Here is a 15,840-nt window from a genome sequence, read left to right on the forward strand (position 1 = left end):
TGATGGATACGCCCAGCTTGCAGAGCAAAACTATCTGAACACAAATACACACAAAGACACACACGCACATACAGGTTGTGGAGGATTGTTAGGTTACATTTGCTAGCTGCTCCTTTCAGATAACTTAAGGTACAAAGGACACTTAAATTTCACTCTTGCGAGCATGGATGTTGCACTATGACCACAGGCATACACGGACACCTTCCTGTACCTGTAGTGTAGATTGTATCCTCTAAACATATATACCTGCTATCTGCTAATCCAACTTAGGGTCCCTCCCGTTAGTAACAGGGCATGGTTATCAGATGACCCATTGTCTTAAGACCAGTTACTTGTATTATAGCCTTCTAACTAGATACTGACTGAATTTGAGGTAGAAAAGCAAATCAGTTGAACCTTCTGCTTCCTCACATCTGTGAGACCCATTTGTCTGAGGATTGGGCAGGTGCCAGGGGTCTTTTCCCCAGGGCCATTTTGCTGGCTGTATTTTACAACTGGTACAATCTGTTACATTGTCCTCAAACCCAGTAAATCTGGGTGGTGGAAGGATAGCACAGAACGGACCAGGGTTCCATATGTGAATTCCACTCTGCTCAACTCATAATTAAAGTCTTAGTTTTGTGGACACCCAGGACTCTAGGAAATCTGCATGCCATGGAGTGCCCAACATTGGGTGGATAGGGAATGGGGTTAGGCAATGTGTCTCTATGGACGAGTTTTAAAACAGCATTTTTGAATATGGTAAATAATGAAAGGCTGTCTCAAAAAGGGAGTTTTTGACAGAAAAAGGTTTCTTACAAAATGAAAAGGTACAATACAGGAATACTAAAATGGAGATGGAAGAGTACATTCATGGGTTTACATAAGTCATGTGCCATGAAGGCTATCAAATACAGGATAATATAACAATGGGCACAAATCAGAGAAATGCTAAGTCTCACACGAGCAGCAAAATCAGTAAGAAATCAGACAGCATCCTGAGGCTCAGAAAAAGTCAAAAAAATGTTTGCTTCACCTCCAAATTCCAGGGTTTTTATACAGTTTTCTTGCACTAAAACTTATCATGACTGGAAAGTCAGCATGGTACAATCATTGTTCCAATAAATCACATTTTAACATTTTAAAACATCACATAACATTATCACCTTAGCACTAACCTTCTACATGAACATTTGCCCCTTCTGACCTGATATCATAGATGGAGGATGTTACAACAAACTAGTTACATAAACAAAAGTCAACCACTGTGAATTAATGAATACAGTTTGCAAGGCGGAAACACTTTGGAGAATGTAACAAAAAATGTTCCTCTAGTAAGCTCTTTGAGAACAGTGTCACACAGAAATAACAATACACATCCTGCTGTATGTGGCGTCTGATGAGTAATACAAACACAGAATGAACAGTATAATGCAGCATCTGTTTTGAACAAGATGGTGTTGAGGCCTGAGGCCTAGTCAGCCTAAGCCAGAAAAAAACCACTTTAACACATCGTAATGGTTTGTTTCAATTGCAATAGCTCTATGTCAGCCTACATGTGTGAACTGAGGTGCACAGCAATTGATATTATTGCACATTTTAGTTCAAGCATAAAAAACCTCCCTCAGTTTACAAGAAACATATCATATATAATGCATTCCTGGTACCAATGTGAATTCTATCACAGTTTTGATGAATCAAAGGAAGTGTTCTGGAGGGAGTTCTGCCACAATATTGAGTTTAAATATCAACAAGACCTTTTATTGACTCGAGAATACTCACTACCATCTTATCATCAAGATATCTAGATGTGGAGCTAAGAGTAGTAAATGTATGCTTCCCATTGTGTGCCTACCTGGACAACATGTTGGGAATATTTATTCTGGATTGGATATATGTGCATACTGATATGTTTAACCACAACAATAATATACAACCCTCAGAAGGGCATTTGTTTCATCAAGCATGTCTTTTTCTAAATTGTCAGCTTAATCAGGGAATATGTTGCTTTTTTTATACTTTTTGGGTCTGTCCAGATGTCATCAATTACAAGTGTTAGCAAAGGTGAGCTACTCAGGAGGAGTGCACTACCATTTCACGAACCAGAGTTCCAGCAAACTCTCTTATGAAGTTGTTGCAAGATGGATTGAACACAGTCTTGCCCAAAATAGTACTGGATTTATCAGCAGTGTGAGAGCTATATTTCCCCACCATTGCATTTCAACATTTAATGTTCATTATTTACTGGTGTGAAGTGACCTAACTACTGCATGTACCGCTTTGCCTTAAAAATGACCAAATAAATGATTATTATACACAGCAATAGTACAATTAGGTGAAATAGTCCAAAATAATTTCGCGCTGCTCAGTCAGTTGTCAACACTCATGACCCAGTCACAAGTGCTGTTCTAATTCAGGTGTAGTAATTTATCAAGTGGAATTACATATATTTTGGATATCAGTAATTTTAGGACACAAAATCACTGAGGAATTAAAAGCCAACTTACATAACGCCACTGTGGAATGGGGGATAATGTGCACTGATTTCCACACATAAATCCCAAATTCGGAGCCTTTGTGCAGGTATAAATGCCACTAGGTTTCTTGTGGTTCACTTGTCCACAATAGCATACGTTTATGCTGCAGTACCACTTGTTATATTTTGATATGCCTTCTAAAACTGGTTTGGTAGGAAAATCCTGTTTTCACCCAAATTGGTATTATGAGATCACTTGTAATACGGACCAAAGCGGTTTCCTAAAATATGCAACATATATTTGTTTTGTGGCTAATCCAAACTGTTCTGGACCATATCAAGGAAGAACAACTTTATCTAATTCCTCTAGCAGTGTAAAAAACCTTAAGTAAAGACATGTTATGTGTTCACTACAGCCTATGTAATCAGCATTCATCCTCGGTCCGAATATTTTCTTTTTTAGTTATTTCTCCAGTTGTGGATCAGCAGATCAGTGGACTGGCTGAAGTAGAATTAAGCAAAAGAAGACGCTTGCTACTATTACACAGACATTATCCCACTGAAATGTTGTTATTACTCACAACCATATAGCAAATAACCAAACCTCAAGTGTTTAAAGTCTCCCTTTGGAATTGTGTTTAACATAAGAATCCTATTCATTTACAGCAGATATATGGCGCTCCATGCATGTCTTTATATTTGTATAACCAAATGAGCAGTGACCTTGGGGAGCCACATAACATGTAATGACATTATAACAGAGAAGTGTTACTGGAAGTAATTTGCATGTTTAATAGATTTTATTCAGGGTGATCAGATTACAAGACGGATTTACTCCTCACAGAGGCATCCTAATTAAGAGACTTTTCCTGTTTGATAGCATTATCACCATGCACATCTCTCTGCATAACCCGCTCTGAGATCAATGGTACAATGCAATACAAAATAATGTTATAATGTGTCACAATCTCTTTGTGTTACATGTTGACAGATATTTCCCTTAGAAACTTAATTTAGAAAAATAAAATCCACTGCCACTGCAGAAGGAAAGGCCAGTGGTTTGATGGCCCATGGAAAAGACATTAGAATGCCCTGCTACATTAACAGTAATCAGAAGTTGAAGCTAACAAAGAGGCAGCTTGCAAATTTTGTCTTTCCATATTTATATGCCTTGATCCTCTCCCCTAGCAATTGTCAGGAATCTGGCAATAACTTTGAACTGAAAGTGGCCCTCAGGGTTTGAAATATTGAGCTATCATTGTCACCCTCAACTAGGGCAACATGCCACTACCATCAAGTGAAATTACAGGTGCTTGGTGAGTGTGAGCCGAAATGGGCTTGTTATTCAGCCTGGAATGGGAATGTGCATGTAGTTTTTGACTCAGTAAAAGTGGGTCGCCATGTTATTCCCCATCCAAGTATAATAACTCATATTTGAACTGTGCAGGATTGCAATTCTGGGTTCAGTAATTGTCGCACCTCTGCACCCTGCAGCTTGATATCAGCCCTTCAATAGCTTATCATGTAAATAAGACATGAAGCAGTTTGTTGGTTAATGAGCTTTTCTACTCAATTTTCTCCTGGCCTTTAAATTCCTGTTGTTCATTCATTGTGAATATTGTCACTTCAGCTTTGTGTCTGATTGTTAATGGCTCTCTCCTTTGATTTCAGGTGTGATGCTGGCTATAGTGGACCACACTGTGAAAAGAAAGACTTCAACGTTTTATATGTGGTTCCGGGCCCGGTGAGATTTCAGTATGTCCTCATAGCAGCTGTAATTGGGACAATCCAGATCGCGATCATCTGCGTCGTTGTTCTCTGCATCACAAGGTGCGTCCTTTGTGTTGCTTTCGAAGAGAGCAAGCACTGTCTTTGTCTTTGTGAAGTAAACATGCAGCTCTAGTTGCTGCAAAGGGACCAGTACAATGGGTCGCGTTCCACATCGCAGCTGGAAAAAGTGGCCGTTTATTTTTTGTTGTTTATGAAGGACTATATATAGCACTTGTAATTTCGTGTTGTTTACAGGATACTCAGTAGTATTTGGCAGCTAATATCATTCTGAAAATAGTAGCTACTTATAACACGCAATGAGTGCGCATTTGTACTAATGAATCATCTGCAGGTTTGCAGAGTTTGATGGTGCACAAATATTTGCCTTGTTTCTCCTTCTTATTGGTATGTGTTCATTCCGAAGCGTAAAGAGAATCTTAGGATTCGAACAAATATAGATAAATTATTATTTGTTCATAAAATAGACATTTTCTTAATAAAAAAAACGGATGGCCTCAACAGCAGTGCTTTAACTATCAAAAATATCTTCAATCATACTTCCTTGAGGTATCAGGTTCACATTGTTAGTATTTTCAAATTAGGGCCTTTTTTAGGTATGAGTGTCTGTGCACTCTGTCTCCATCCTTTTATCCTATTCCCTCTATGGTATCCCCCAAATTGTTAAAGTTGCTCTTTTTAATATTTTATTCCGTATGCGTCCGTGCTGGTCCCGTGCAGCCGCACAGGCTTGATATAAACACACAGTAGGCAAAGAAAGAGGCAGGTTACACAAAGACATGACACAAAACGTATTTGCGCCTGTGAGCTTTATCGGCCTTCGTTTTTTTTTGTTCTTTTCTTTACTTTTATTTAAAATGTTGTAACATTCATGTTGATTCTTCTATCAGTGGATTGTGAGAGAGGCATTCTCAGAAATTAAAATGGAAGCCAGTTAACTTTCGTGCTGATTGTACCTTTTCGTTATGGCTTTTTTATGGTGGGATTGGATGTTGATCTCTGTGTTCTTACGTGTCAACAAAGTAGCCCTTGTCCACTTCTCAGTTTAATAAGAAAATGTATCCTACAATGTCGCTTATTTTGTCTCTAGGCAGTGTTGTGAAATAAATCGTTATAGATTTAATCCATTCAGGAACACATTTTTATTTTATGCATAGACGTGTAGTGTTCTTTCTTGTCCTCAATTGTGCGTTTTAGTTAGCCCTCGCACACATCCATGTTTATAGATCCCATGTTGTAATTTATTCTCAAAACAGATTCTCAAGAGGAAAGCATACAAAAACATGTGGGAAAAAAGAGTATTTTAAATGCATGAAATGCAATAATTACTATTTATTCCCTCTTATACCTTTCCTGTCTTCTATTATTTCTTTCACATCATACGGTGGGGGGGGGGGGATCAGTAGTAGCTGTAGTGAAGGGCAGAAGAGTGCATCTCTACCACTGAAGTCAAGGTACACAGTACGTGCTTTCTGAATAAAAACAGAAAGGCAAATATTGGAATGTTGGAGCAGGCATTTTTCTTGATAAACACAGTACCCCGCTTGTGTGTCTATCACAAATGATGAAAGACCACAAAATGCAATGTGTAAACATAAATATTTTCCTTGGAATGTGTCATTCTGAAAGTATGTGCGTTAGACCTGTCAGCCTTAGGGTAGTTTCCCCTAAACCTCTTGCCTCCAATTTTGCTGAATTTGTTTTTGTTGGCCCTAGGACTGCACTTTACCACTCCTCACCAGTGCTACAGTGCCTATGCTCTCTCCCTAAAACATGGTTTGACTGAGTTGCACCTAATTGGCCTGTCTCATTTACTTATAAGTCCCTAGTAAAGTGCACTACATGTGCCAAGGGCCTGTAAATCAAATGGTGCTCATGGATCTGCAGTACTGATTGTGCCACCCACTTCACTAGCCCTTAAACATGTCCCAATCTGCCTTTGCAGCCTGAATGTAGTGTCCCACTGCCATGTTGTTTTGGCATTTTAAACTCCTTACCAAGTCTCAAATCCCCCTTTCATTACATATGTCACCCCTAAGGTAGGCCCTAGGTAGCCCATAGGGCAGGATGCTATGTAATTAAAAGGTAGGTGTGGTAATATATTAAGCTTTGTTATGTATTGGGCACACATGTTTTGTTATTGTGTAAATCCAGGCACAAACACGTGTAGCAAACTGTACCAGCGAGGGTTCTAAGATAGCGGGTTAGTTGCTGTTGACATCCAGGCTTGCAGGTCCTGTCACATCATGGGTGGTGTGATGAGAAATAAGTGTCTCAGAACCTGCCTGCTATGGAGGACTGATCTTAATCACATTTGGCAACAGTATTTGGAGATCCTCTCCCGCCCACAGACACACAGATTCTCTTCATAGATACCGGTGTTTTCACAGTTGCCTGCACCAGCAACCTGCTCAGCTGTGTTTTCCCAAGTGTCTGCACCCGCAACCTGTAAACGACTATTCAGCCCATTTTTAGACTTGGGGGTGGTATTCCCACAAACATTTTGCCTGGTTGCCTCACATTTTTGCTGTATATTTTGGTGTCTTCTGCCCTGTGTTAAAGTGTGTGTGCTTCTCCCCCCCAGATGGTAACATTGCTTTATCAACAATTGGCATATTTAATTTACTAGTAAGTTCCTTGTAAAGTGACATACCATCCACCCATGGCCTGTAAATTAAAGGCTACTAGTGGGCCTGTAGCAGCATTGATTGTGACACCCACTGAAATAGCCCTTTAAACATGTCTCAGGCCTGCCACAGCAGAGCCTTTGTGCAGTTTCACTGCCACTTCGACTTGGAATTTAAAACCCCTTGCCAAGTCTTGAACCATGTTTATTACACATAAGTCACCCTTAAGGTACGCCCCAGGTAGCTAATAGGGCAGGGTCCGATCTAGGTGAAAGGTAGGAAATGTACTTTTACATTTTACGTGTGCTGGTAGTGAAGAAACTCCTAAAGTTGTTTTTTCCAACTGTAAGGACTACTCCTTTCATAGGCCAGCATTGGGCATTCCTTACTATACTTTTAAGCTGTAATTACAGATCAGAAAGGAGTAGCTACATCGTGTTTCATATCATTGGTATGGTAATGACAAATCCTCTTTAATGGTAAAGTTGGATTTAACATTTCTTTTTTTTTTAAACACAACTTTTAGGAGGTGGATATTTCTTTGCTCTTACTGCTCTGTTTGTGTGCCTTGCAGCCTGTCTCCAATACACGTCTGGGGTAGGTGACACCTATACTTTATGCATTCCCTCTAGACCCCCATGAACACAGGAAGGTTAGGTGTGTCTGAGCACTCATCTGCATTCTGATGGGCCTTCATGGGCAGGAAGGGTGTAGGGGAGCTAACACACTTGAATAGGGAAGTGACTGTCCCCACACAATGGTCTGATTACCCCCTAATATTTGTCTGGAGCCAGGGCTCGGAAGAAAGGATCTCTGTACACCTCAAAAACCATTTTTTGTAGCCACCCCCACTTCAAAGGCACAGTTGGGTATAAGAACTGAGTCTCTGACCCCACAAAATCAGAACACTACTGCACCAGGGAAGAACTCTGTCTGGAGTGGGGACTGATGTGTTATAAGGAGTGCCACACTGCTGGGCTGCTTTCCAATAAGGATTGCTCTTTGCTTTGATGAGCTATCCTGCTGATCTTTGCCCAGCTGATGAAGGACTGGGCTTTCATCTATCACAGACTGACTTCAAGGGCTTGCTGGCTTGCCTCTTGTTCTTCTGCATTCTCAAGGACATCAAAGACTTTCTGCAACTCTGCTTTTGCTGCCGGACAGGCCATCTGTGACTTCAGAAGTGGGTTCTGCAGCTGTTTTGCTACAAAACCAATGCATTGTCACCTGTGCGCCATTCAAAACGGACACATTGCCCTTTTACACCGATGCAGAGGCTGTTCAACAGCGGTTCTACAGGCTGCATGGCCCAGCGATGATGCTCTGCGTGGCTTAGCTATCACTCATTGCCTTCATCTCAACAGAGTTTGATGTGTGACCCAACGCGAGGCTTGACACCGATGCACCAACCTGACTGCGTGGATCACACCCAGTGAACCACCTTTGCATTGCTCCTCGACCCTTTGCTCCATCCAAGCTAATCTTTGAGTGTGGTTTGCATGAGTCCTGTAGCCAGCTTGCCCTCCATGGTGGTTGGCCTGAACTTTGGATTAACCCCGGTCTAGCGTGACCTCAAGTAACCTTTGAGCACTACTGACTTCTAAGCACTATTTTTGAAATATTTTTTTAAAATACATATCTCGACTTCTACTGATGAGATTTTTGTCCTTTTGTCCTCAGTTTTGCTTGGATGAATATTTGCTATTTTTCACAACCTGTGTGGAGTATTTTTGTAGTGTTGTCATGTGTTGCTGTGTGTTGCACAAATGCTTTACACATTGCCTCTAAAGTTAAGCTTGCCTACTCTGTGCCAAGCTAACAGAGGGTGAGCACAGGTTAATTTAAAGTGTGCATCTAACTTACCCTAACTAGAAGTGGTGGTCCCTGCTTGTACAGGGTGCACACGCTAACAACCAGAAACCCCAGTTCTAACACCCGTCATTTCCTGATTTGTCCTTTCGTGAAGGTCTGGAGAGTCATCTGATGCTTTTTTGGGCTACTACTAGGTCCTTTCTGGGTACCTGGAGGCACACGCATACTGTATCATCTAGTGCTTCATGTAATTGGGCCCTGTGCACTGTATATGGACACTTGGCTTGACATTCCGCTGCCCGCCCAGCCTAGCTGTCATGAGCCATACATGGCCACCATATTGAATTGCCCATTATTGCTTATTGCCACAGCTCTCGTCACTATATCAGGAAATTGTAAGTGGCAAACAAATTGTGTGGGATTCATTGGCACGGCTGGATACTAACAGCACCACCATAACCGAGGCATATCGCTCTTGACCATTGTTACTTTTAAAAGGTACTTTATCTAATTGGCACTAGCACAGCTGCACACCATCAGTGTTGTTATACTGTTGGCATGCCTGTAGAGCAGGTGTCTCCAACCACTTGATTGTGACCTACTAGTAGCTCCCAGACACCTTCAGAGTAGCTCACAGCCTTACGTTAATTTTTAAATAAGCATAAGATCATATTTTGCTTTCAAAGTTAAGGGGAGGCTGTGTTTATTTTACACTATTATCATCAGGCTACAGATCTCAGGGCCTGATAATGAGCACCACTCAGTCAGATTTATGATCCAGTCTGGGGCTGGGGCACAGAGGTGACCAACTGAAGCACTGAGGTATGCATCTCTTAAATAAAATACCTTGTCAACTCAGTATTGGAGCAGTGAACACAATGATGGTTCTGAATATTTTTAAATGGGAGAAAAATCAAATGAAGAGATACCTTAATGTTTGTGTTAACTCTTCATTTTAATTTTCTCCCATTTCAAAGTGTCACATTTACAAACAGCAGGCCTCTTGCTCCCAGTGGCCAATAAACACCATGCCATAAGTATAACTGAAAAATACTGCCATTTTTATTAAATAAGAGAAATTTGAAGTGCAGAAAAATGTTCCATATTATGAACATTTTTGCAGAACATTTTTCTGCACTTTAAAATTCTACCTTTTCTTTTGTAAAAAAAGGATTCTATGTTTGTGTTGTACATGGAACAGTGCCACATATGGTGAAAGTTATGTCCTGTGCTGCAAGTACATACAACATGGGCTCTCAGTCACCCATAAAAATATACCCCATTTATAGACACATGTTCATACATACCAAAGACCACGCGCTCACTGATGCACATGGCAGCACTGTCATAGTGCCCTTAGTCAAAGTATTTTGTTGAAACCACTTGTGTCTTTGGACACTAGGCTTAAAATCAATAAAGCTGGGTGTGGGAGTGTCTGGTAACAATGCACAAGTTTCTTTAGCCTACAGTAGCTCACGATGATTTTCACTGATCAGAAGTAGCTCCTACAGAAAAGGTTTTAGATGCCTATTATAGAGCTTTTCGATGTCAAAAGGAGATATTTAAAAAAAAAAAAAATCTCAGCATTACTGGTGTTTGTGGTGCTTTCTTCAAGACTTTCCTGTTTTATTCAAGACAATACTTTTGAATTTCACTGGATTTTCTGCCTGCATTTTACAAGCACACTTTTCAGGTTGTTCTCTCAGTTGAAGGCATTACTTGGTGTTTTCATTGGGTGTACATATACAGGTATGGCCACTCCTCACCAATGCACTCAGCCACCAATATTCTTAAGTTAGCCTGGCAAACCTTCAATAAAATGTGTTCAGTAGTTCAAACTATTTGAAAACCAACCATATAATCGCTATAGATGCTAAGTGGTATAGTCCAGCTGGCAAGCTTTCCCTATTGTTTGGTAGTTTGGGCCAGACAGCGCAGCAAATTGTCAGCAGTCTACCACCAGTACCTGAACCACAAGACCAATCTGGAGATGGGCAATGGAATGCATATTTAGAAGCTATTGCAAGTCTGCACAAGCAGTTTTCTGATGATCCTAGTATAATGCTCGAATGCAACAAATTTACTAAGCGCAAACAGTAGGCAGAGGAAAATGTGGAGGAACATGTTTCATCTCGTTAAGTGTTGGCTGCACATTGCTAATTTGGTCCCAACCTTGATGTATATATTCAAGACCAGTTTGTATTTAATTATTCATCAAGAAAAGGTCCAGAAGAGACTTTTAAGTGCAGGAATCCACCATCAATAGAAGTTATTGACCTGGCCAAAAGCATTGAGTTGTCATTAATTTCTTCTACAATAATCCATGATGAGTCTGCACTCAACAAAGTGTCATCTTCAAAAGAGAAACACATGGAGTTGTCATGCACTGTTAATACTAAAGGAAAAATAATGAGCGACACTAACAGGAAACCTTTTAGCTCATGCTATAGATGAGATTTTAAGGGTCACATGAGCAATTTTGCTAGCTGTCCTGCAGTTGGCAAGCAATGTTTATTGTGTAAAACTTTGGGTTGCTTCCAAATTGTGTGCAAGCGTGCAAAAAGCCAGTGAAAGTTAGAAGTGTTGACGTGGATGTAGTTTCATGTGCAGAGTCACTTAACAATGTTATTCTTACATTACACTGTATATGTCAAAGTGAGCCTGTTAAGGGACCAATGTTCAAAGCTATCATTCATATGGCTCCATTAAAAGTCAGATTGTGCCTACTTGTGTGCCCTAATAAAGAACATTGTGGTGGACTGTCAACCACTGCCTAAGATCCATGATTTACTGGCCAGCCTGGCTGGGGGTTGCAATGTGGTTTTCCATAATTGACCAAAGCTTGGCCTATCCCCAGGTTCCTTAACTGCTAACTCACAAGATGTAACAAATTTTGTAATGCCTTACGGTGCCCACACGTATCTTAGATTGCCATTTGACCTGGCGTCCTCTGGCTGCGTCCTTCAGAAACTGATGAACAGTTTATTTGGAGCCATCAGTGGTGTACAAGCATACCAAGATAACATTTTGGGTTTTGCAAAAGATTTGGAGGAGCACACAGTATTTAAAAAAAATGTGTTAACTGTCTTGTTACAAAGAGGTATGAAAATCAGACGTGAAAAGTGCAAGTGTGCCACCAATGAGATTGAATATTTAGTCCACACTGTGTTGTGTGATAGAACAAAACCTAAACTATCCATCATCAAGATGACGAAAGATGCAACAGCACCTATAGATGAGGATGCTTTGTGTTCATTTCTGGGCCTATCTGAGTTCTATGCACAGTTTGTGCCAGGTTACGCCCAGGCCGTTGAACCCATGAGAGCACCACTCAGGAAAAGCCAAATGTTTGTGTGATCAGAGAAGTTGGAAAAGGTCTTTGAGAATTTTGAAGGGTTTATTGTAACAGCAGCAGCCTTAAGTGCCTTTTGTGAAATCATCACAGTGGATGTGAGCATTCATGGTTTTTGAGCCGTGTTGAGCCAAAACGTGGCAGGTACAGAAAAAACAGTTGCTTTTGCTCCCAGAGCTCTGAGGCCACACAAATGGCAACATAGCACTATAGAACGGGAGGCTCTAGCATGCGTGTGGACTGTGCAGAAGTTCAGGATGTATATCTGTGGAGCCAAGTTTGAGTTAAACATGGACCATAAACCATTAGTGCACATCTTCATGAATTGCAATCGTAATGTCTGCCAGACTTACCAAACTGGTCTCCAAATTGCAGGAGCACAACTTTGTAATCCATCATATTTCAGGTGGAAATAACTTCTGTGTGGATTGTTTGTCTTGCATTCTGGTAGATTAGGATGATGAAGACATTTTGTTAGCAGATGATGTAGAGTTTGTGGCATTGGTAGATGCTGTGTGTGACTGTGAATCAGTCATGAGTGAACAGAATTGGACAGATGCAGAGGACCACATTTTGGTGAAAGTTATTGAATACATTGGGAATTGTTGGCCAGAAAGTAGATGTTTGAAAAGAGTTTTGAAAACTTTCTCTCAGGTTGCTGAAGATTTGTTTGTGGTTAATGGTATAATTCTTAGAGATGATAGTTTTGTTCCACCTACAAGATTTTGTAATGTGAACATATCCAAGACACATGGGAAAAAGTAGGGCTGGAATTTACAGGTCTATATTTCAGCTTACCAGGGAACATGAGGTAAACAGTATTTCATATTGATTAATTTTCAAAATGAGTGTACCATTTATTTGTAGAGTGACCAGATAGTGAGACAATCATCAAGGTTTGGAACAAATTTTCATCCTGGAATTTTCTGCAAAAGTTGTGGTTACAGATGACAGTACGCGCTTTGTATCTGACCATATGAAGAAATTGTTGTCCTGCCAGGACATTGAACGGTTGAAGGTAGCTCTGTACTCACCCATCTCTAATGGTTTAGTTGAGCGTGGTAACAAGATCAGCAAGGAAGGGGTGGAGAGTTCATTAACATCAGGTTCATATGTAGGCACATTTGTTAACCAGAAAGTTTGAAGTTACGATACATCCCCACATTGCTCACAAGCATGACTCCTTTTTCATTATTAAGAGGTAGAGAAGTGCACATATTGTTGTTTCCACCATGTCTTAACACAAAGATGCTCAAGAACAATGGCAGTGGGTCAACCAGCATTATCGCCTCAAAGGTGTTGGTGCAGCAGACTAACATGAAAAATAATTTTGATAAAAAACACAATCAGTCAAGAGAAAATGTAGAGGTAGGTGATTGGGTATTGAGTAGGAATCCTAACAGGGCCAAGAAAGGTGAATCCAAATTTTCTGTGCCGGTACAGGTGGACAAGTTCAGTAAGGGTGCATCACTGATTGTGGGAAAAGGATGGTGGAATAAAAGACAGTTAGTGAAACTCAAACAAGATCAGGAAAGCATCATGCATAAAAAGAAAGGTTCTGTTCTTGATTTTGGCTGGGCACAGTGGCTACAACTTGTGAGCAGTCAAAGACAATGAAGCAGCAGTTTTGAGGATGTCCAATTTTCAGTCAATGAGATTTGCTCTGCAGCAATATCAAGCAGGATTTCCAGTGAGGTTGATGGAAAGAGATCTGTGGTCCCATACCTGAAAAATCCCCAAAAGATTCAAATTTTTCATTAGATATTAATATTATTGGACAGGTGGGATAGTTACATCTTCTTTGTCTTATAAAATTAGTTTAAGATAATCGATTGATTAGTATGAGTAAGTGTATATGTATTTGTATATTTAGTTATGTGTTTTTGCATGTGTTCATTTATTTATTGCTGTTTGTTTGAAAGAGGGAAGGGGTTGTGGTAATGTCTTTGGCACTGGTATGTATTGTTTTGTTATGGTTTAAATCCGGGCACAAGCACATGTAGAGAATTGTACCAGTGAAGAACACATGTTTTTTGTTATGGTTTAAATTCAGACACATGAACTGTAGTGGACTGTACCAGTGGAGATTCTAAGACAGGGGTTAGTTGCTGTCAGGATCCAAGCTGACAGGTCGTGTCAAGGTGTGGACAGGGTGACGAAGAATAAAAGTTTTTAAACCTACCTACTGTAAAGGACTGTTCTTCATCACAGTAAGATATGTACTTTTAAATTTTACATGTCCTGGCAGTGAAAAACTCCCCAGATAATGTTTTACTACTGTGAGGCCTACCCCTTTCACAGGTAAAACATTGGGATTCATTAATACATTTAATATGCTGTAATTCCTGATTGAGAGGAGGTAGATATGCCATGTTTAGTACCTATGGTTTTGTAATGATAAATCCTATTTATTGAGAAAGTCATATTTAGTATTACAATTCTGAAAATGCCACTTTTAGAAAGTTGGCATTTTCCTTCTAGTAGACCTGTGTGTCTACAGACTGCCTCTGATCACTTGTCTGGGGTGGGAGACAGCTGGGCTTTGTGTATTCACTCTAGGCAGCCACACTCAATGGGAGCTTAGGTGTGACTTGATGGTTTCTGATGGGCCATCAGAGCAGGAAGGGACGGGGGAACTAGCCATAGCCTCACACATACACTTGAATAGGCTTTGCCCTGCCTCCACACAAAGGGCTACATACACTCCTGGAGTGAGTCTTAAGCCAGAGCAGGACCTCTGTGCACTTTAAAGACTTATTTTAAGTCTCCCTCACTTCAAAGGCACCACTAGGTTTAAGAACTGTACCTTAGACCCTACCCACTCAGTACACTTCTGCACCTGTTGCACTCTGCCAGGAATAAAGAAGGACTACTGTGCTGCTGAAGGACTGCCACTCTGTGGAGTGCTGCTCTGGAAGAACTGCTTTATTGCTATTCTGACCTGGTGCCAGCTGACTGGTCCCCTGTGTTCTGAAGTCTGAGGGACAGAAAAGACTTATAACACATCTACACCTACACCTGCACTCTGCCATATGTGAGTCTGCCCTGCCAAGTGTTGTCACCCCAGTGCTGGACCCTAGAAAGTGGGATTAAGGTGTTTAATGCTGCTGAAACTACACATTGCCACCACTGCACAGATCAGAACCACCACATAGCCCCTGTTCCATGGAGACAATTGACACATCATCGCTACTGTGTGGGAAAGATTGACGTATCGCCTCCACTGCGGGGATCAACACTGTTGCATCCCTTCAGTCTGCTCCTGACATCTTCAACATCGACTCAACCAGGATTATGGTGCTTTTGTTTAATGGGCCTTACTCGGTGCCTGTAGCTGGCCCATGCTCTATTGTGGTCAGCCTGATCTATTATCTTTGTCTCTGTCCAGCATTACCAAACGACCCCGGTTGGTGCTTTTTGGCTTCTATGCACTTTTCTACAGTTTATTCTATGGCAATTAATATCTCAAGTTCTACTTATTGGAATTTGTTGTTTTGGTATTTAATTAAGCTTTTGTTTTCTAACCGGGGGTGTTATCTTTTAATGTGTAGGTTTTCACCTTTTTAGTGTTTGAAGTCTTGCACAAATACTTCACATATTGTCTCTTAAGTTAAGCCTGCCTGCTCTCTGCCAAGCTACCAGAGGGTGAGCACAGGTTAATTTATGGTGAGTTTGTGACTTACCCTGACTAGGATTGTGGTTTGTGCTTGGGCAGGTTCCATACCTCTGCCATCCAGAAACCCAATTTCTAACAATGGGCAACTGTAACATCTAGGTGCAGAGTCATTCAGTTTCCAGGAAAATCT

The 15,840-nt window shown here is 40.7% G+C and overlaps 1 protein-coding gene across 1 annotated transcript in view; it reads left to right on the forward strand.

Moving 5' to 3' along the window:
* Nucleotides 1–15,840, forward strand: part of TMEFF2 (transmembrane protein with EGF like and two follistatin like domains 2) — a 752,439-nt gene that overhangs the window by 683,432 nt on the left and 53,167 nt on the right. The window contains exon 9 of the mRNA XM_069225869.1: nt 4,127–4,285. Coding sequence (XP_069081970.1) covers nt 4,127–4,285 — 159 coding nt within the window. The remainder of the gene's footprint in view (nt 1–4,126; nt 4,286–15,840) is intronic.

This window comes from Pleurodeles waltl, chromosome 3_1, assembly GCF_031143425.1.
Source record: "Pleurodeles waltl isolate 20211129_DDA chromosome 3_1, aPleWal1.hap1.20221129, whole genome shotgun sequence".
NCBI lineage: Eukaryota > Metazoa > Chordata > Amphibia > Caudata > Salamandridae > Pleurodeles > Pleurodeles waltl.